The sequence below is a fragment of the Mauremys reevesii genome, linkage group 3, assembly GCF_016161935.1.
Source record: "Mauremys reevesii isolate NIE-2019 linkage group 3, ASM1616193v1, whole genome shotgun sequence".
Taxonomy (NCBI): domain Eukaryota; kingdom Metazoa; phylum Chordata; order Testudines; family Geoemydidae; genus Mauremys; species Mauremys reevesii.
In genome coordinates this window covers 202,320,332-202,343,280 of record NC_052625.1, presented here as the reverse complement: position 1 = coordinate 202,343,280, position 22,949 = coordinate 202,320,332, and the positions used below count along the sequence as shown (strand labels likewise).

Sequence of the window (22,949 nt, the reverse complement as noted above, 5' to 3'; positions counted from 1 at the left end):
AATCACAGCCCCGGACCCGCCATTGGAAGGGACAAATGCTGCTCCCTGTATTGCTGCAGCTTCTTGAACTACCTGGGCACTTGCTTTAGTGAAATTTCCCGTCAGGGAGGGGACCGGGAGTGCCTGCTGGCATAGCCGGGATTCAGCTCTGGCCCAGGCTCCGTGCATTCTGCCACGCTCAGGGGTCGCAGTAGGGTCCTCTGCCTCATTACACTCGCCTCTTTCCCTGGAGGGGAGAGCACTTGGCAAGCCCCGGCTCTTCCCCCTTCTCCTGGTCTCAGTGGCCCCTTTAGGTGGCTGAAGAGGCTTTTAAAGGAGGAGAAACCTTTTGTGGGTGGTGTTGGCCCCTTTAAGCCTGGGCGGTGGAAGTTTGGTTCCCTGGCGGTGGAGCTATTTGGTGCCTCTCTCTTTTGGTGCCAGTGTGACTGGGAAGGGGGATGGGGGGGGACCGGAGACAGCGCGCTGCTAACAGAATTAACATATGCCCACCCAGTCAGTGACCACGGAAAACAGCCAGGGCGGCTGGCAGCTCTCCCATCAGCAGCATGACAGCCAACTCTGACCCTGGGATCAGAGCAGCCTTTGAGGTTCAGGGAGAGCAGCGAGGGCCAGATGTTGAACGAGAGGCAGAATAACCCTCTGGTCCGTTGGGGGGCTCAGGTCGTCGGGCCTGACCGCCGGGCTAGCGTCTGTATGCGTGTTCATGCATGTTGTTGGCTGGGTTAGGCGTGTGGTGGTTATTTTTAGCTGCGGCTGTATTTGCATTGAATTGGAGCCAGTGGAGCCTGACCCCTGCCATGTGACAGGGGCTGTGAATCTTTAGTAACCCTGCCCTATGCCAGGCAATAAAGAGCCAACTCCTAGCAGCACTGCTCTGTGCCGCACCCTTATTCCACCTTCTGGGATTGGCTCCTTGGTATGAGTCTCATGCAACAGATTGCGCAAGGAGCACTTAATACAGAGGCCGTGTAAACCTGGCTGGGCCTGGGAGAGCCACAGCCCTGTCTCAACCGCACGGGGTTTGCTTTCCTGGAAGAAGCCTTTCAGCATCTGTGGGTTTGGGAGCGTGCGGGGGAGAGCGTGTGCGTTGGTTGCTCGTCGGGTCGTGCCCAGTAGTACAGGGTGGGTGCAGTTTTGGAGACAAGCAGAGCCTTGGCTGCGACACCTTGCCTCTGCAGGCCCCCGCTTGCTTCCTCTCTCTCGACTCGCAAAGCTTCAAAAGGCTGTGGCTGCTGGCACGGCTCACGCTGGGATATGTGATGCTCGCTGCTGCTCCGGGGAAGAGCAGGCCGCGGGATCCAGGCCAGACAATGGTAGTGGTTTGACATGAGGATGGTGGTGGCGTGTATGTCTGTTATATCCCAGCACTCAGTTTCATGCACAAGTAATCTGGGCTGGATTACCAGACCGTAATACGCAACAGCCAATTATATCCTATTAACCTGTGAGGGATTAGTTTATAAATAGACCTGTGCCCGCTTTTGTATGAATTCAAGATCCCTATTACATAATTGCATGTTAGTTACAAAGAGACACTGCAAATGTGCAGTGAGTGACTGAGATGTTCCCCACCACCCGTCTAACCAACCCAAAGCTCCCGACATTGACCTGACGTGCACCTCTGATAGGCAAATGCTGTGCCTGCTCACAAGGGTAGAAAGGTGACATGATCTTTCACCACAGGGGTTAAAGTGAGGCAGGGAATTCAGCTCCCCCTCTTCTGCTAAAAGCAGCGGGAGCTCTCCATCACTCCTAGGTGTTGGTGAACTCCCACTCCTCTGTGGCTGGTGTGGGGAGAATTCCCCCCCGCCTATTTCAGTCCACAGTGACCTCCCCTCTGCACACAGTACCGAAGGTCAGAGCCTTTCATCTCCCATTCTTGTTGGGGAAAGAATCTGGAATGTGGAGTCAGAGTATGTTGTTAGCGTAACTTATTTGTTTACGCGCATACACCAGTCCTGGAACAGAGGTGGTCACAAACAGCATGCAGGCAAACTCTTCCGTCAGGAATCTCAGCCCAAACACCAATGCCCAGTTCCCAGGGAGTCGCTGTGCCCCAAAACCTGACTCTGGTTAGAGAGAGCATGGCACAGAGGAAACTCCCTTGCTGCTTTCCCCAAAGCAACTGTATCATGAAACAAATGACAATGAAGCATTTCTTCAAAGACTGGACATTGCTTTACATTAAGAAATAGAACTTATGGGATTATGTGAAACACCACCATCCAGTGACTCCTGCCGTAACACTATTTTTAACCACAGCTTGTATGTCTGACATCACACCGTGTTCAGCTTTCTGGGTGCATAAGTCTGTGGGTCACCAACTGAGGAGCTAGGCTTTGAGCAGCCCTAGATCAGATGAGTAAGTAGATTCTGTTTTTCAGCAACAATAGGGCACTTAGGTAAAAGGGTGAGGACTTTGGGGTATGTTAAATACTGAGCCAGTGCCTCAGAATTTAAGTCTCTTTCAAAAGCTTTTTCGTCTTTAGGTGAACAAACCTGCTTAGCGTAGAACTTTGCTGAGCACTGATGTTGACAAATCCCGTATGGGGAGTAGCGAGCCCCTTCTTAAATAAATATTTGACTATAGAAATAAACTCGCTGCAAGAATCAACATTCTGCGGCCTGTGGACTTGAATACTGTGGTCCGCCGTGGTTAGGAAGAATAGACCTGCTAAGTAAATGTTAGAACCTGCCGCGGCCTGATCCCTGGCTGTGCTACAGAGTGTGCAGTGCTCCGAGATGAAGACCTGGCAGCGAAAGGAACAGGCCCCAGAAATAGACTGGCTGGACCAAATCCTCTGGAGTCAGGTGTTGCACATACCACACAGCCTGTTTGTTTGTTTTGCCGAGAGCCTTCATTTTAATAAGGGGATCGAGGGATGTTTGCTCATCGCCTTGTGTCACTGCGGTAGATGCTAGCCAGGCTTCTCCTTCGTCCCCATCGGAGCCAGGGGAGAACCAGCAGTGGCTCGTCAGCCTGTTGTATCTAGAGGGGCCCGGGAAGCCATTCTCTCCCCCCCCCACACCCCGCCCACACTGCTGGTGCATGGGGGGGACAGGCAACACCTTTGTGTCTCCTCCTCTGCCTTCCAGTGCCCTGGCTGAGCAGAGGGAGCTGGCAATGGCCATCAAGCACAGGGACGGCTCAAGTCCAGAGCCCCCTGTAAGTGTAGGTGACAGTCAACACAGCACAGAGCATTGTCTGGTTACGAATGTCCTTGCCTGAGGAGGTGGTAACGCCACAGAGGATTAACGCTGGATGTTCCAGTGCAGTTTTTACCATTTTTGCTGTTTGTTTCTTCTCTTGTCCCGTTAACTTTAGACAACAAAAATAGGAACATAGGAATTGCCAGAGCAGCTCAGACCACTCGCCCATGTGTCCCAATACCCTCTCTCTGACAGTGGCCAGTACTAGCTGCTTCGGGGACAAATACAAGACACCTCAATGTAGGCAGTGATAAGATAACCCGTCCCCAGGGATGTTGCTTGTGCCCCGGAGCCAGAGGGTTTAGATCCCTTCCCAAGCTCCTGTTCACTGTTTTATCATGAATTATTATAACTCTGGATATTATTCATTGTGATCAGGTCTGACCTCCTGTATAACACAGGCCATAGGACTGCCCTCAATTAATCCCTGTTTGAACTAGAGCGGATCTTTTAGAAAAGCATCCAATCTTGATTTGAAAGTTGCCAGTGATGGAGAATCCACCATGACCCTTGACAGGTAGTTCCAATGGTTAATTACCCTCCCCGTTAAAAAATTGTGCCTTATTTCCAGTGTGAATTTGTCTAGCTTCAACTTCTAGCCATTGAATATTGTTAGACCTATTTCTGCTAGATGGCTGGGCCATTCACTAAATTTTTGTTCCCCATGTAAATACTTATAGATTGTGATCAAGTCACCCCTTAACCTTTTATTTGATAAACTTAACAGACTGGGTGCCTAGAGCCTCTCACTATAAGGTGTGTTTTCCAATCCTTTGACCGTTCTCGTGGCTCTGCTTTGAACCCCCCACCATCCAATCCTGCTTGAATTGTGAAGGCCAGAACTTCTATTGTTATTCATATAAATGTCCCATTCCTTCTTTTTGAACCCTCCTAAACCCTTGGCCTCAATAATACTTTGTGGCAATGAGTTCCACACTCTAATTCTGTGTTCTGTGAACAAGTATTTCCCTTTATTAGTTTTGAATTTGCTGCCCTTCAGTTTTATTTAATGTCTCCTTAGTTCTGGACTGGCCTATAACACTTTTGTTTTCTAGATGTTTTCACTTTTTAGTACTCCTGCATTAGCATAGCACTGCAATGTCTGGGTTGCAATTGCTGCAGAGGCATATTTTAAATCTGAACCCCTCAAAAATTTGCTTAAAAAAATATGGAAACATTTCTAATGGTCATAGGATTTATAGTTGCCTGTTTCTATAAAACCTGAAGGCTGTGCCTACATAGACATTTAGAATTATTACTCCACTTTCTTAGCCAAAAGGCCAATAAAAATTTACTGATGCTCAAATAACAGATTCATTCCAGCTGTTACGATTAGTTTTTTGTAAGTGAGATACACAAATGTACCCAATTTTCATAAACGTAACCTTCTAAAATTACATTTAAAGAAGGAAAAAACAGAATATGGGTTTCTATCACTATTAATGCTTTTATGATGGTAGTGACTGAAGACACCATCTGAGATCAAAGCCCCATTGTACCAGGCACTGTACAAAGGCATAATAAGATACAAATGCTTCAGAAAAACGGTCATACTGGGTCAGACCAAGGGTCCATTTGCCCAATATCCTGTCTTCCGACAGTGGCCAATGTCAGGTGCTTGAGAGTGAATGACCATAACAGGTAATCACTGAGTGATCCGTCCCCTGTTGCCATTCACAGCTTCTGGCATACAGATGCTAAGGGCACCATTCCTGCCTAAAGATCTTGCAGCCTAAATGGAAGGAGAAAGAAAGTGTTTTCATCATGCCCATTTTACAGCTCTGGATCTGAGGCACAGATGGATTAAGTGACTTACTTCAGGGTCACATAGGAAGACTGTGGGAGAGCTGGGAATGGAACCCAGCTCTTCCAGGGCTCCGTGATGTAACCACTAGACCAGCCTTCCACTTTGTGCTGTATTTATTGGACCCAGATTTGTTTGAGAGTTTGTCCTGGCTTATATTTTGTTAAAATAGAGATTCTAGGTGGATTTTGTTAAACAGGTTTCACTGAAATCTCTAATTGATTCTAACATTCCTACTTTCTGTTGGTGTACAGGGAACTTTTCTGGTAAATTGCAAAGTCTATAACAGGCTGGCAATTTGTCTGAAACATCCCTTTCCTGCTATCGGGTGTTTGATTCTGCCAGGAAAGGGTGAAGTGGGTTCTGCTGACTCACTGAGGCAGGCTGCTTGTCACCTGGATATACGAATGTAAGAATGGCCATACTGGGTCAGATCAAAGGTCCATCTAGCCCAGTATCCTGTCTTCTGACAGTGGCCAATGCCAGGTGCCCCAGAGACAATGAACAGAACACGTAATCATCAAGTGATTCATCCCCTGTCACTCATTCCCAGCTAACTGGCAAACAGAGGCTAGGGACACCATTTCTGCCCATCCTGGCTAATAGCCATTGATGGACCTATCCTCCATAAATTTATCTAGTTTTTTTTAACCCTATTATAGTCTTGGCCTTCACAACATCCCCTGACAAAGAGTTCCACAGGTTGACTGTTGTGTGTAGAAATACTTCCTTTTAGTTTTAAACCTGCTGCCTATTCATTTCATTTGGTGATCCTTAGTTCTTGTGTTATGAGAAGGAGTAAATAACACTTCCTTATTGACTTTCTCCACACCAGTCACGATTTTATAGTCTCAATCATATCCCCCCTTAGCCGTCTCTTTTCCAAGCTGAAAAGTCCCAGTCTTATTAATCTCTCCTCATACGGAAGCTGTTCCATACCCCTAATCATTTTTCTTGCCCATTTCTGAACCTTTTCCAATTTCAATAGATCTTTTTTGAGATGGGGCAACCACATCTGCACACAGTATTCAAGCTGTGGGTGTACCGTGGATTTATATAGAGGCAACATGATATTTTCTGTCTTATTATCTATCCCTTTCTTAATGATTCCCAACATTCTGTTTGCTTTTTTGACTGCTGGTAATGACGCTCCAGAAAAAGAGGATCTAGGGCGTGGGTTGAGCACTCCTCAGGGAGGAATCCTAAGAACAGCCAAGCCTGGGGAGGACTGATCAGAACTTTGTTGTATTATTGTTAACCAAACCCAGGAAATGTGTGAGTTTTGGCTTTACATGGAGTGTGGGCTGTATTTCAGAGCAGGTTGGGAATGGCACATACTCACTATATTCCATTGCTTCTTGGAAGGGCAGCTAGGTACTGGTAATGGGATTCTATAAACCTCTGATCTCATTTGACTAGACCTTTAGCCTTCTTGAAGGGTGGCTGTTTAATGCCCATTGATTTATGGGGTTACTTTAAAGTGATCAGTTAGGATGTGGGATCACCTATTGGAGGAGATTTACTGTATCTCAGTTTTTGCTGGGCCGGGAGCTCTGCAGATTCGAACCTTCAGTTGAAATAAATGCAAATGGGGTGCAATGCACCCTTGTGCACAGGGCCAACCCCTGTGCACCACATAATCCCACTGGATCCTTCAGCATGGATGGTCCTATGCTGGCCCTCTGCAGACCATAGGTTCCCAGTCGGGGCTCACAAATGGGTGTCAGGACATGACCCCCCTGCCCTTCGGGTACTGCCAGCTGGGAGGGTGTGATGCTGTGGGGTTCAACTCTGACCAATAAGGGGTCGTATCACTCCTCACCCTACAACTCTGGGTGCCTTGAATGCTATGCTGCTGCTGTTCACAGCCCTCACCCCAACGGCCAGCCCACCAGCATGCAGGTCTAACTCTGGCTTCCACCACCCAGTTCCTGTTTGCAGTGACCCCAACACCCTCCCAATCTGGAGTTTTCCCAACACCATCATCTGCCCTGTGACACTCTGCTGGGTTTCTCAGAATTGAGACTTACTGTGCTACTCCCTCTCAGCAAGTCAGAGTTTTACTGTGTGACAACTCCCTGATACACCGGCTTGTCTGCCTTGCTAGCAAACTCTGCAGGGCTCTGCCAGCCCAGACCTTGCCTTGTAGGTAACAAACAATGAACCCCAATTCCTGAGTTCCCCAGAGACATCTCCCTGTGGTGTCCAGCCCTCTCCTGGAACACTCCCAGAAGTTATTCAGTTAGTTACTCCTTTAAAGAGACAATATGCTACAGCTCGTAAATTTAACTGGGGTTAAGAACATAAGAACATAAGAAAAAATAAAGGTCGGTCCATCCCCAATCTCAATCTGTCTGTCTACCGTGGCCCAGGCCAGGTGCAGCCAGAGCCCCTGAGGCAATGATCAAGATCTGATCTCTGATCTCTCTCATCTCTCCCATCATCCTCCTCCATCCTAGGGCAAGGGCTAGGATTCTTACTTTGGCCATACCATAGCCATTTATGGACTTAGCCACCATTAATTTATCAGTTCCTTTTAAACATTTTTATATAGTGTAGTCCCCCCCCTCCTCCCCCTCTCCAGTTCCAAGGAGTTCCACAAGTTGAAGAAGAAGAAGAAGAACTTTTTTTTTTTTTTGTTTTGCTATTAATTATTTTGGTGACCTCATTTCTTGTTATGTATTAATTAATAAATAATAACTTTTTATTTTCCTTTTCAACATCTCATCACTCATGATATATTATATATATCATGTCCCCTCCCTCCTGTCTTCTCCTCTTTGAAGAGTCCTAGCCTCTTTAATCTTCTTTTCTCATATGACCTCTCTCCTCCCCTAAATCATTTTAGTTGCTCTTCTCTGAACCTTTTCTAGTGCTAGAATATCTTTTTTGAGGTGAGGAGACCACATCTGTACACAGTATTTGACAAAGACTCTTATTTAATCACAGGCCTGAACTGGTTTATAGTAAAAGTCATGGGTTTAACTGATCCCAAGTATAAGGAGTAAAGACAGAAATGGTTACAAACAAACACAAGTAAAAACTATACTTCTGAGGCTAAAACTTAATTTCAGCAAGTTACAATCTTTGCCTAAGCAGGTTTCTCACCTGTGTTCAGTTCCCAGAAACTTCAGCCCCTTGGCTGAAGGATCCAGTGTTCTGTGATTCCAAGAACTCTGGCCCCTTTAATCCCCCAAGTGATGGCTACCAAAGTGCCTTTCTGTCGCTGCTTATATAAGAACATAAGAACAACCATACTGGGTCTGACCAAAGGCCCATCCAGCCCAGTATCCTGTCTACTGACAGTGGCCAATGCCAGGTGCCTCAGAGGGAGTGAACCTAACAGGCAATGATCAAGTGATCTCTCTCCTGCCATCCATCTCCATCCTCTGACAAACAGAGGCTAGGGACACCATTCCTTACCCATCCTGGCTAATAGCCATTTATGGACTTAACCACCATGAATTTATCCACTTCTCTTTTGAACGCTGTGTGGCAGAGCTCTGACCTTGCTCCCGTGGGTCCTGCACTTCTAGGCGGTTTACGCTAGCCTCAGTGGCTCACTGTGACCCTCCACGTAGCCCTTCTCTCTCTAGGGCCAGGGTTACAGTCTACTGAACCCTTTTCATCATAGGCTGCAAGGAGGTTGGGGAGAGAACTCCCACAGTCTCTGTTGTCCCTGGGAGCTTATTTCAGAACAGTTTAGCCTCCTGTCCTGACAGGGGCCTGACTTCCCCTCCCAGGAGATGTTCCTGTAGTGGTGGGTTGGGGGGAACCCGGGCCCGCCCTCTACTCTGGGTTCCGGCCCAGGGACCCTAATGGTAGCAGCTGTTGGCAGCCAACCTTTCACTGCCAGAGTTGCTACATTTCCCCGGGCCACTTCCCCACAGCTCTCCTGCTTCTCCCTTCTTCACCCTTACCTTAGGGCTCCCTTAACGATGGTTTGAGGATGTCTTCATTAACCAGCCCTTCAGCCGCACTTCCTCTCCTCTGGCTCCCTGACTCCCCTGCCTGACTGGAGTGAGCCCTTTTTATAGTATCAGCAGGGCCTTAATTAGAGTCAGGTGGTCACATTAACTTAATGGCCTCACCTGACTCTGCAGGTTAATTAGAATCAGGTGTTCTCATTAGCCTGGAGCAGCCCCTGCTCTGATCAGTCAGGGAACAGAAAACTGTTAATCCAGTGGCCAGTATATCTGCCTTCAGCTATTCTGCTGTACCCAACTGGCCTGGGTCTATCACAGCTGTTATAGTTCTAGCCTTCACAACCTCCTCAGGCAAGGAGTTCCACAAGTTGACTGTGTGCTGTGTGAAGAACAACTTCCTTTTATTTGTTTTAAACCTGCTGCCCATTAATTTAATTTGGTGGCCCCTAGTTTTTGTATTATGGGAATAAGTAAATAACTTTTCCTCATCTACTTTCTCCACATCACTCGTGATTTTATAGACCTCTATCATATCCCCCCTTAGTCTCCTCTTTTCCAAGTTGAAAAGTCTTAGCCTCTTTAATCTCTCCTCATATGGGACCCATTCCAAACCCCTAATCATTTTAGTTGCCCTTCTCTGAACCTTTTCTAGTGCCAGTATATCTTTTTTGAGATGAGGAGACCACATCTGTACACAGTATTCAAGATGTGGGCGAACCATTGATTTATATAAGGGCAATAAGATATTCTCCATCTTATTCTCTATCTCCTTTTTAATGATTCCTAACATCCTGCATGCTTTTTTGACTGCCTCTGCACACTGTGTGGACGTCTTCAGAGAACTGTCCACGATGACTCCAAGATCTTTTTCCTGACTCATTGTAGCTAAATTAGTCCCCATCATATTGTATGTATAGTTGGGGTTATTTTTTCCAATGTGCATTACTTTACATTTATCCACATTAAATTTCATTTGCCATTTTGTTGCCCAATCACTTCGTTTTGTGAGATCTTTCTGAAGTTCTTCACAATCTGCTTTGGTCTTAACTATCTTGAGCAGTTTAGTATCATCTGGAAACTTGGCCACCTCACTGTTTACCCCTTTCTCCAGATCATTGATGAATAAATTGAATAGGATTGGTCCTAGGACTGACCCTTGGGGAACACCACTAGTTACCTCTCTCCATTCTGAGAATTTACCATTGATTCCTACCCTTTGTTCCCTGTCTTTTTAATCAGTTCTCAATCCATGAAAGGACCTTCTCTTTTATCCCATGACAACTTAATTTACATAAGAGTCTTTGGTGAGGGACCTTGTCAAAGGCTTTCTGGAAATCTAAGTACACTATGTCCACTGGATCCCCCTTGTCCACATGTTTGTTGACCCCTTCAAAGAACTCTAATAGATTAGTAAGACACAATTTCCCTTTACAGAAACCATGTTGACTTTTGCCCAACAATATACGTTCTTCTATGTGTCTGACAATTGTATTCTTTACTATTGTTTCAACTAATTTGTCCAGTACTGATGTTAGATTTACCAGTCTGTAATTGCCGGGATCACCTCTAGCGCCCTTTTTAAATATTGGCGTTATATTAGCTATCTTCCAGTCATTGGGTACAGAAGCTGATTTAAAGGACAGGTTACAAACCCTAGTTCATAGTTCTGCAACTTCACATTTGAGTTCTTTCAGAACTCTTGGGTGAATGCCATCTGGTCCCGGTGACTTGTTAATGTTGAGTTTATCAATTAATTCCAAAACCTTCTCTAGTGACACCTCAATCTGTGACAATTCCTCAGATTTGTCACCTACAAAAGCCAGCTCAGGTTTGGGAATCTCCCTAACATCCTCAGCCGTGAAGACTGAAGCAAAGAATCCATTTAGTTTCTCCCCAATGACTTTATCATCTTTAAGCGCTCCTTTTGTATCTTGATCATCCAGGGGCCCCACTGGTTGTTTAGCAGGCAGCTTCTTGTACTTAAAAAACATGTTGTTATTACGTTTTGAGTTTTTGGCTAGCCGTTCTTCAAACTCCTCTTTGGCTTTTCTTATTACATTTTTACACTTAATTTGGCAGTGGTTATGTTCCTTTCTATTTACCTCACTAGGATTTGACTTCCACTTTTGAAAAGATGCCTTTTTATCTCTCACTGCCTCTTTTACATGGTTGTTAAGCCATGGTGGCTCTTTTTTAATTCTTTTTCTGTGTTTCTTAATTTGGGGTATACATTTAAGTTAGACCTCTATTATAGTGTCTTTAAAAAGCGTCCATGGAGCTTGCAAGGATTTCACTCTAGTCACTGTACCTTTTAATTTCTGTTTAACTAACCCCCTCATTTTTCAGTTCCCTTTTTTTAAATTAAATGCCACAGTGTTGGGCTGTTGAGATGTTCTTCCCACCACAGGGATGTTAAATGTTATTATATTATGGTCACTATTTCCAAGAGGTCCTGTTATAGTTACCTCTTGCACCAGCTCCTGCGCTCCACTCAGGACTAAATCGAGAGTTGCCTCTCCCCTTGTGGGTTCCCGTACCAGCTGCTCCAAGAAGCAGTCGTTTAAAGTATCGAGAAATTTTGTCTCTGCATTTCATCCTGAGGTGACATGTTCCCAGTCAATATGGGGATAACTGAAATCCCCCACTATTATTGGGTTCTTAATTTTGATAGCCTCTCTAATTTCCCTTAGCATTTCATCAGCACTATCACTGTCCTGGTCAGGTGGTCGATAATAGATCCCTAATGTTATATTCTTTTTAAAGCATGAAATTACTATCCATAGAGATTCTATGGAACATGTAGATTCACTTAAGATTTTTACTTCATTTGATTCTACATTTTCTTTCACATATAGTGCCACTCCCCCCACCCGCCCCCACATGACCTGTTCTGTCCTTCCAATATATTTTGTACCCCTGAATGACTGTGTCCCATTGATTGTCCTCAGTCCACCAGGTTTCTGTGGTGCCTATTATATCAATATCCTCCTTTACTACAAGGCCTCTAGTTCACCCATCTTATTATTTAGACTTCTAGCATTTGTGTACAAGCACTTTAAAAACTTGTCACTGTTTATTTGTTGGCCCTTTTCTGATGTGTCCAATTCTTTATGTGAATGTTTCTCGTCTGATCTGGCCCTTACATTATCCTCTTCCATCCTCTGCTCAAGACTATAACCTGGAGATTCTCTAGCATCAGACTCTCCTCTAAGAGAAGTCTCTGTCCGACTCACGTGCTCCTCTGCAGCAGTCGGCTTTCCCCCATCTCCTAGTTTAAAAACTGCTCTGCAACCTTTTTAATGTTAAGGGCAGCAGTCTGGTTCCACTTTGGTTTAGGTGGAGCTCATCTCTCCTGCATAGGCTCCCCTCATCCCCAAAGTTTCCTGAGTTCCTAATGAATCTAAACCCCTCCTCTCTACACCATCGTCTCATCCAGGCATTGAGACTCTGAAGCTCTGCCTGCCTACCTGGCCCTGCGCGTGGAACTGGGAGCATTTCTGAGAATGCCACCATAGAGGTCCTGGATTTCAGTCTCTTCCCTAGCAGCCTAAATTTGGCCTCCAGGATGTCTCTCCTACCCTTCCCTATGTCATTGGTACCTACATGTACCACGACCACCGGCTCCTCCCCAGCACTACACATAAGTCTATCCAGATGCCTCGAGAGATCTGCAACCTTCACACCAGGCAGGCAAGTCACTATACGGTTCTCCCGGTCATCACAAACCCAGGTATCTACGTTTCTAATGATCGAATCTCCCATTACTAACACCTGCCTTTTCCTAGTGACTGGAGTTCCCTCCCCCGGAAAGGTAACCTCAGTGCGAGAGGATACCCTAACACCATCTGGAAGGAGGGTCCAAGCTATGGGAAGGTTTCCCTCTGCTCCCATTGACTGCTCTGCTTCCCTGGGCCTTTCTTCCTCCTCAACAGCGCAGGGGCTGTCTGACCGGAGGTGGGAGAAATCTACAGTGTCCCGGAAAGCCTCATCAACATACCTCTCTGCCTCCCTTAGCTCCTCCCATTCCACCACCCTGGCCTCCAAAGCCCATACGAGGTCTCTGAGGGCCAGGAGCTCCTTGCACCGAATGCACACATACGCCACCCGCCCACAGGGCAGGTAATCATACATGCTGCACTCGGTGCAATAAACTGGATAGCCCCCACTCTGCTGCTGGACTTCTGCCTGCGTTGTCTCCTGCAGCTACCTAGTTAATGAAGGGTTTTGTTTAAATCAAGAAGTTTTGAAGGTAGTTTAGTTTACGGATTTTGAAGAACAGCAAGTGAACCTTGCCCCCTTCCCACACCCCTTCCAAACTCCCTTGCGAAACTCCCTGTTAACAGCCCCTCTCCCAAAGTTCATTGACCCTGTTACAAGAGGCAGAAAAGCTTCCTGTGGACTTCCCATCTCCCTGCTGATTCATATGTAAATACAGCCTCCATTGTTTTGATTCCACAATGCTTAATTTACTTTGCAGACAGTTAGATTGCTGCCTTTCCAGGGAGAAAAACTCTGGTTAAAACATGATATCAGTGAGTATCCATAATTCCTCTTGTAGTGGTAAAACAGACATTTCACAATGACGTTAATCACCAGAGTGTCACAGGCTTTCATAAAAGACCTTATTCAATATACTTTTATAGTACAGTAATAGTGTGTACAATCAGTTGATTCAGTTGCTTATCATTTGAGATTCAGACCACCTGTCTTCATAGCCCAATAATTCTTAGACACGTATTCATTGAAAAGCAAGCCTAGACCAAGCTTCTCTCCTCTGCTGGAATGGAGATGCTGAGCTGCCTTCCCAAAGTTCATTGACCCTGCTTCAAGAGGCAGGAGGTCTCCCTGGCGTGCACTTGCCATCCCCTATGGAGATTGCTAAGTATTCGTCTTTCCCCACTTGCTGTCTTTAAGGCTTTGTTTACCTTGCATATAAACATGCTTTTCTTCGTCTTTGGTCACACCTTGCCTAACTTACAGTGGAGACGCATTCAAGAAGGTGGAACCACATTCCTTTGTGTAGGTACAGCTCTACCCCGATATAACGCTGTCCTCGGGAGCCAAAAAATCTTACCGAGTTATAGGTGAAACCGCGTTATATCGAACTTGCTTTGATCTGCCAAAGCGCGCAGCCCCGCCCCCCTGGAGCACTGCTTTACTGCGTTATATCCGAATTCATGTTATATCGGGTCACGTTATATCGGGGTAGAGGTGTACCTTATGGGGTACTTCTAAGAACATATTTTCAGCATATGTTTGTAGTTTTGCATACGCTGCCCGTTTGTACACCACACAATAATATTAATGAGCAGTGAGTTATGAGTCTTCCAGTGCTATATTACATGCCACCTTTTGCATATCTAGCCTGACAACAGTGTTAGGTGTAGTGAGAATGTCAGGCCTGAAGAGTTGCTGACTCAGAGTAGTGGGCCATCAGTGGCACTTGGTGTCACAGGCAGGGATTCCAGTTAGATGGGTTGAGGTCGTGGAAGGGTCCTGGCATGGAAAAGGTGGAGAACCACTGCCACAGGGCATTTATTTGTGTATGTTCACTCAGTCCTTTTTAAATTAAGGAAGTTCCGTGCAAAAACCTTGTTCTGCTGGAGCACTATGGACGGGGATTTTAAAACCCAAACCAGGCAGAGCTGATTTTCTGTGCAGAGCTGTGAATAAACATCTTGTCATCCATGACAGCTATCTTGAGAGAGGGAGTGTGATCCCTCTTCCCACGTCGCACCCTGGCAGTCAGAGTGAGTCCCATCCTAGACACACATTGTCTTAAATATGCCGAGGATGAGTTGGCACCCAGGAGATTAGCCCTACGACATACCCAGGGTGTCACGGGATTGCTAAGGGATTAGGGAGAAAGAAACTGATCCTTGAAAGTCTTGAGAGTTTGTGATGATGCTTGGGGGCATCAGGGTGCAGACCCCCCCATCCAGTGCCGTAATGAGGGCAAGGCGAGTGAGGCACTTGCCTCGGGCGCAGAAAGTGAGAGGCACAGAAAGTCTCTCTTTCGACGGCAATTTGGTGGCAAGTCTTTCCCTCTGAGAGGGACTGAAGGACCTGCCGCCGAATTGCCACGGGTAGTCGGCAAGGAAGAGGGGTGGCACGTCCGGCTCTTCAGCAGAAATTCGGCGGCGGGTCCCCCAGTCCCTCTCGGAAGGAAAGACCTGACGCTGAATTGCCGCCGAAGAATGGCAGCAATTCGGCGGCAGGTCCTTCCCTCCGAGAGGAACCCGCCGCTGAAGAGCCAAACATGCCGCCCCTGTCCCTTGCCTCGGGCACAAAAATCCCTAGATACGGCTCTGCCCCCATCCCAAGTATGTTGCTTGGTAACGTGCTGCAATGCACTCTCCACCTACCCAGCAGAGTTTGCTCACCCAGCTGGTTTTCCGCTTGTTGCGGTTGCCTCGTTTGTCCTACTTTAGTGTAATTAAAACGAGGAGCGTGTATTTGGGTCAGCCTTTCATTCTGCTTTTCTTTCTGCAGGCAGCTCTTTGCCCAGCGACCCGGGAGCACCAGCCCAAAGGCAGATAAATGGCTTCACTGGAAACTCCCATCCTCAGCCAGGAGGCTCCAGCCACACAAAGGATTTGGACTCCTCTTCAGCAAACCATCGAGGGGAAAGAGAATCCAGAGCATCAGCCCTAGGTGTCTTGGGAAGCCGCTCCCCAGCTGCTTCTCAGAAAAACTCAACTGCCCCAGACTCTTTGCAGCTCCGGGAGCTCCCAGTGGCTCCACGGAATGTGCAAGTAATGACGGCAGAGCAGCTTAGTTCCAGGCAGGACGCACATGGTTCAATCTACGAAAGCATCAGGGATAAAGGAATCACTTGCTACCGAGGGAGTTTGTACGAACTAAGTGCTGGCACTGCAGAAGGCCCTAATATGAACTCAGGCCATGCTACTGCAGGGGGTGAGGAGAGTGAGCCGGGGGAAACACTGCCACGACGCACTAGCAAACAGGAGCAGCTTGTGGCTGATGGTTTCAGTGGGGAGCCCAGGGAGTCACCTCAGGAGTGGCAGGAACTTGCCTTGGAGGAAGATGCCGTGAACGAGTCCTTGACTGAAAGGGAGAAGCAGCTACGGGCGATGTACGCGCGAGTGTGTAAGAAATCCAGGTCCCCCGGGCACACACCACCTGCAAGCCCAGACGCGTCCACAGAGCCGGAAGAGGAGGAGCCTCCGCCTCTACCAGAAAAGCACTTGGATGTGATCTATGAAACCCTGGGGAGCCTGGGGTCTGAGACGCAGGTAATGCGGGGTGCCCTCTGCCTGGCCTGATGTTCAACAGGCCCTGAGTTCCCTGAACATCTCCTGCCCTCTCGCTTGCGAGGTTCTGTTTGATCTAGGCTGGGATTTCTCCCTGCTCCCCCTTCTCCAGACGTTTCCAAGGGGAGGCTTCTGGCTGTCTCCTTCTCTATCAGCTAGGAGCCTCCAAAGGAATATTTGAGCCACTACTCTGCTGTGATCTTATCAGCTCTCCTAAGCCCCCCAGGGCTGGGCCTGGCCAGTACTTGGTTGGGGGACCTGCCAGATGCTGAAGGGAGTGTTGTTTGGCACTCGGTATGTACAGCTCCTCCCCAAGTCCGTGCTAATTGGATGCCCCACCATGGTGCCGGCACACTCTGTGACTGGAGGTGCTGTCTGATGGATGGGATATGAGCGGGATCCTGGATGTTGTGGAGTTAAAGATCCCCTGGCATGGTAGTTTCAGCATCGATGGGGTGTTAACCCCAGTCTCCTGGCTGAATTCCGTCCTGCGGAATTGCATCCTGACCTGTTAATTCGCTTTGAAGTCTCCCCGCTCCCTCCAGTCAGACACTCCTCCTGCTCTTGGGGCCGGATCCAAAGCCCAGTGAAGTTAACGGAAAGCTCCTCACTGACCCCAATGGGCTTTGGTTCAGGCTCTTGCTGTACTGAGCTTAAACGTCCCCCCAGTGATTGAACTTTAAAGACTCCTTTCATTCCGAGTCAGCACCACCATTATCAAGGCCCCTGTTTGGTTTGGGGTTTTTTTTTTCTTCTTCTTCTTGTAACTCTGTAGCCCAGCCTATGGCTCTCCTCTCTCCCTCTCTGAGGCCCGTTCCTTATTCCGAAGCCAATCTCCACCCACACCCTGCAGACCTGGGGTTATCTCGCTGCTGCCCGATACATTCCTTGCACCAGAAATGCTGATCTTGGAAAGTGGCCGTAGAGGAAACACGCTGCTAGATGAGTGAAGCCCCCATGGTTTAGGGGCCGTCCATTAGCTACCTCCCAGTGTGTTATGTAATTTACAGACAGCCCCTTGATGCTTCTGGTTCATGTGTCCCCCCCCCCTCGTTCTGCATCTTGATCCCATCTTCTCAGGAGGTTTAGAGCTATTTGGGAGGAGGAGGGGGAGACCAGGATGAGAGGAGGGGAGGGGGCGGAGCAGGGGCTGGAGAGAGGCATTGGAGGTGGAGGGGATAGGGAAGGCTGAACAATTTGGGAGAGGGGCAATGGCACACTGAGGGGGTAGGAGGGACAGCGGCATGTGGGAGGAGCTAGCTGAGCTGACCTCAGTATTACTGAGTCGGTAGCGAGCTCAAACTTTGCAGCACCGGCTGGTGAGTGAGCTTGGGACCCCTCCAATAGAATCCTGCACATCAGCCCAGCTCTGACACCAGGAAATGACATGTGGCGGGAGAAGAGGGGAATCCAGAGAACTCACTTCAAATAAAACATGGCAGAAATCCTATCTGAAGTCACTGGGGCAGATTGGGTGCTGGTGTGAACAGGTGAGGCTGCATGGACATCAGCCCTGAATCTGTGCTCAGAAATCCCCGGGGGGGTTCACATCTTTCCCATGATGTGTGGGAGAAAATTTGGGTTCTTTTTCCTCTTGACCAAGCTGAGACAGGCCTTTGATCCACAAGCATTTCTAACTGTGACCCATCCTACTTGCTGGCACGTACAATAAGCATCACACCCACAAAGCTCAATCACAAGATATGGGCTTGATGCAGGACTCAGTGAAGTTCTCCAGCATGTGTTATACAGGAGACTAGATAATCCCAATTGTCCCTTCTGGCCTTAAAACCTATGACTCTACCCCCCAAAGCTCTGGCCTGGCCTGAGCAGGTGTCATCCCTTGCCATCATCCCCCTTTGATAGATGGGAAAACAGAGACAGAGAAGGGCAACATTAACATGCTGAGCTTTGTGCAGGAAATCAGCAACACAGCAGGGAATAGTATCCCGGTCTCCCCTTGGCTTGGCTGGTCCACAAAGCCATCCAGCATGATCAGGCCTAAAGCTTCTTCCAAAAGAGGGAAAAAACAAAACCTCCTCTTAACGAAACAGGTGAGCTGGGTTTAGTGGGCACTGTATAGGAAGGCAAACTATTAACAGTATTATTATCCCAGAGAAGTCTGCACCAGACTCCCAGATCTGGCCACTGCCAAACTCTGGAGAAGTTTGGACCTGGAGCCGCTTTGGATCCATCTCTAATTATTGCTCTTGCTAACAGGCTTCTGCTTTCCTCTCTGTCGTCCCACAGGACAGTGAGATGTCAACCATCATAGCCCAGCCAGAAGAATGAGGAGCCCCAACTTCCGGGGAAGGCTACATTGAGTGCAGAGAGAACTCCAACCCTGACTGGCCCTGCCGGGAGATGCAGACGTTTCCTGGCCTTTTGTGGAGGGACGCCATGAAGCCACGCCTGACACTAAAGCATCCCCAGCTCCCGCCCCTATCCTGTTAATGGTATTACCCGGATACACCAAGGACTTCCTTAGAGATCTCAGTTAGGAACGTTCCGCTGCCACTGATGTCGCAGTGTCGACAGCTCCATCAAAGGTGCTAGAACAGCATGTCTTACCCGCAGCAGCTGTTAAAGAAACTGATACCAATCGTGTTTGAGCATGGAGCGCGACATGACAGGCTCTGAGAGTTACACGGAGACTAAGGGAGTGATAGATCTCCACCAGTATCCTCCTGAGACCTACACACTGGGAAGGGAAGTCTGCACTTTTGGAGACGCTGTTGTACAGAAACTGCCAGAACCCTCCCTCTCACCCAACTGTTACTCCAGGGTTTGAAAGCCAGCGCTGTACACCAGCGTGGTACAATAGCTGTGCACTCAGCTGTGATGAAGTCTTGGCTGTTAACTGAATGCCCTTGAGGAGGCATTCCCTGGCTGGGTGCAGCAAGCTTTCAGAAATGAAGAGCATGTCTTGGAAGTCCCCAGGGGAAAGCAGAACGAGCAGGGTGATTTCAGTACATTATGCAGGCAGGAGCAAATCAGTCTAGGTCACCATGTCCCACAGGGCTGCTAAGAGGTGGCTTTTGGAAACTCAGGTCTAATTCTGTAGGAGCCCAGATGTTTATCAGACCAAACAGTAACTTACCAAATTTCTCTTTCTCCAGCACTTGGTCTGGGAATTAATAGCCCTGCTGTGATCTGTACTTCAGGGCCTTCTGATAGTAATCTGTAGCCTTATCTCAGTTCCCCCCTGAATCTGCTCTCTGATACTGGCATAAATCCATTGGCTTCAGTAGTGTTACTGCTGAATTACACTAACAGAGGAGAATTGGACCCAGTAATCTACTGTCAGCATGTCCCAGCCTGGCTTACCTATTTTGAGTACGTCATGACTACAGAAGCTGATGCCTTGTGACCGTTAGTATGATCACAGTAACTTTGTCAAAGTGCCAGTGGGGACGTTGTTCAGAGCTGCATCTGATAGTGTTTGGTGCAAGTGAAAGGGCCATCCCTTCTCGTTATCAACCCGGTTATTCAGAGTTAAGACAAACAAATATCTGAGCCAAACCTCCGAAAAGCATTTAGCGGGAAATGGCTGGGGGTTGTGCCAGGGAATTCTGCCCTCCCCTCATTAGCTGTCCTGAAAATAAACCCAACAGAGGTGAGTGTGCTCATATTGTAAGGAGGAATCAAGATCAAGACCCATCTGAAGTCTGTCTCCCACCCACAAGAACTGGCAAATAACATTTTACAGGGAATCTTAAAGCTTGGCTACCCAGCAAAGAGCTCACACAACCACCTCTTAAACAAAAATTTCCATCACTCTGCTCTGCCTGGGGCTATGAACATCCACAGGGTAAGAAACCATTCTCACTGTGAAATGTGTATATTTTTTCATTTGTATTAAGGTTCTGTTTGTAAGTAGTTTTTAAATGGTTAATTGGTGATTAATAAATGGTTCATAGATTGTTGCACAATCCAGCACAGTGAGAGATTGCTTATAACCAATGGCTTATAACTATCTATAACACCTGCTGTTACCTTGTAACTGTCTATAACATATTTATCTCCTCATTTATTAACCTGCCTCGTTATAAATGGAACCTTAACAAAGGGCGACTCTCTAGCTGAAGAGGGTGATACCTCAATCACACTTTATTCAACCCTGCTTCTTGCGCTGTTGGTTTGGACCAAGTGGACCCTGCGGATGAGCTGGCCCCGGTTTTGCAAAATGAAAACTCCATCCAGTCCTGTCCTATCCTGTGCTCATCATGCTGGTGTGTGCATGTGCCTTGTTTTCAGATGTTCAACCCTAACGACCAGCAACAGCCGAAATGTCGCTACTTGCTGAGGGAGCTGTCACGGGCCACAGCAGGAGCTGTGTCTGCGGTAGCTGGTGCAGGACCCGAGCTGTAAAATCCTGTGGAAGTTCATGCTCCTCAGCTAAGCAAAACGGTTCCCTTTTCCTTTAAATGGCTGATTGTGCAATCAGTGATCAAAGGACGGATAAAGGCCCACGAGGGATACTTTTCTCACTGGGGATTGAGGGTTGAGACCCATTCTCTCTTCTTTCACGTTCCTATACTGTGCCCATCGCTGTGGTATCTGAGCACAGGACATAATTGGAACAGTAGGCAACTGGGAATAAATAGGGATGAATATTATTGTTTATTGTTTGTATTGCAGCAGTATTCAGGCCCCATTGTGCCCGACACTGCACAAACATCTAGGAAACCTTTGTCCTGGCACTGAAGATCTTACAGTCTAATTACATCTAACGAAGGCAGGTCTAATTCATGCAAAGACCTGTGGAAACAATAGCCACAGCAGCTGGACCAAAGTGTGGGACAAATTCAGCTAGGTGCAGAGCTTAATACTGAGTGCCAGAGCTGCGGGCTGCTAGGAGATCTAGCCCTGTCCTCTTCTGCCTCTTCCAAGGCCCTTCGGCTAGGCCCTACGTGCCCCTACACATCCACGAAGGTACAGGGTGCCTAGACGCCAGCCTTAGGCACTTACGTCCCAGTTTTAGCTTCTACTCGATCCACAGAACTCCCACCAAACCCTGCAGGCACCTACATTTCCAGTGTGAACGTTCTACCGGCGCCTTTGTTTGTGGCTCCAAGCATGCCCACTGCTGCCTCGTGCTTGGTGGCCGGATGCCTATCTCCCGCTTAAGCCCCAGAGTGCTCTGTGATCCAGGGGAAGATAAGCATTTGCCTATGTAATGTGTGGGGGGGGGGGACCCCTCCAGTAGGCGTGCTCAGAGGCTGTCTGCTGGAACGACTCCCATTCAAAATTGGGGGGAGAGGAGGAGGTGACCCCCCCCACAGACCTTATAACTTTTATCCCAGGGGATAGAGCATTCACTTGGGAGGTGGGAGACCCAGGTTCAATTCCCCCCTCAGTAGAGGTGGAGCCAGGTGGGAGACCCCCGTTCAAATCCTCCCAGGTGGGGGTGTCCTGACCCCTGAGCAATGGCATGTTCTGATATAGGGCTCCTTCAGTCATAGGCGCTGCCCCCGTGGGTGCTTCGGGCCCGGAGCACCCATGGGGAAACAATGGTGCTTGCTGAGCACCCACCGGCAGCCCCCATCAGAACTTCCCCCGGCGCCTCCTATCTGTCAGTGGGCCACGCTGATCAGCACCTCCCCCTCCCTCCCTCCCCACACCTCCCACCCGCCACAATCAGCTGTTTCATGGCGTGCAGGAGGCGCTGGGGGAGAGGGGGAGGAGCTAGGACATGGCATGCTCAGGGGAGGGGTGGAACAGGGTGGGGACGAGGCGGGTGGGGTCTTGGGGGAAGGGGTACAGTGCGGGCAGGTCAAGCACCCCCCCGGCACATTGGCAAGTCGGCACCTGTGCCTTCAGTCTCTCCTGCTGAAGCTGTTCCTCTGGGTATACCTAATTAAAAAGACAGTAGGCCAGAGCGAACGAGCAAAAGTGAGAAAGACGCTATGGGCCAGTGGTTGGAGCAATCACCTGGGTGGGGGGAGACCCAGGGTCCTGTTCCCTTGCTGTCATTAATGTCAAACTTCAACTGTTGTGTCAGGAGTCTGTATATCTTGAGCCGCAGGGAGTGGCTAGCTCAGGGATTGCTATGGGGACACAGAGCCTTTCATCTCCAGGTGATTGAAATCCAGCCAGCCTTGTTGGTGACTGAACGTTTTGCTGATACTAGGTGTCCTGTGTGCAATGACCCACTAGTCTCAGTCTCTTTCAAAGTGGATGGGCCTGCATATATCACACCGCTGGTGCTGGTTGGTCCCCTTGCCTCAAGCCCTGATGCCTTTGGGTGCCCGTGATCCAGCTGTGGTGCGGAATTTGCTAGGGCTGCATGGAATGTGAGCCCCTCGGAGTGGGAGCAAAAGGTGAGACCAGACCTACCTCCCAAACCGGATGCGAGCAATAGCAGCAAACCCTGGGGGTTCAGATCTGGTGACTAAATGCTGATTCTGTGGCCTGGGACAAGAAGGGGAGAGGAAACTGGGACAGAAAAACAGGCTCTCCCCCTCCATCTCTCCCCTTCCACACTACAGTGCCCCCTGCCCTCTCCCAGGACCCATTGTCCAAACATCCCTATTTTTTGGCATCCTTTTGTAGCGTTCACACTGTGGTGGGTGCTCTAACTGTGGCTCTGTGGGTTCAGCCCTTCTCCAGCGACTGACAGGTGTCTGTCTCCAGATGGCCCTGCAGCAAGTTCTCCGGAAGCTAGTCTGTAAACTCTTTGTGGAGAGGGAATCGCCTTTGTCATCTTGATCGTCAGGCTCCTAGCACACTCTG

At 48.3% G+C, this 22,949-nt stretch overlaps 1 protein-coding gene across 3 annotated transcripts in view; it reads left to right on the top strand.

The window, feature by feature from the left end:
* Positions 1-21,200, top strand: part of LOC120399997 — a 67,823-nt gene extending 46,623 nt beyond the window's left edge. Inside the window, exons 5-7 of one of the 3 annotated variants that reach the window (XR_005595452.1) lie at positions 15,433-16,196; positions 18,465-20,025; positions 20,472-21,200. Coding sequence is in view for 1 of the 3 variants with exons in the window: in XM_039528323.1 (XP_039384257.1) it covers positions 15,433-16,196; positions 18,465-18,506 (806 nt within the window). In the remaining 2 variants the exon portion in view is untranslated. Of the gene's footprint in view, positions 1-15,432; positions 16,197-18,464; positions 20,151-20,471 lie in introns of those variants that run through there. The other 2 variants (XR_005595453.1, XM_039528323.1) reach the window with 2 other exon arrangements.
* The last annotated feature ends 1,749 nt before the right edge of the window (positions 21,201-22,949 follow it).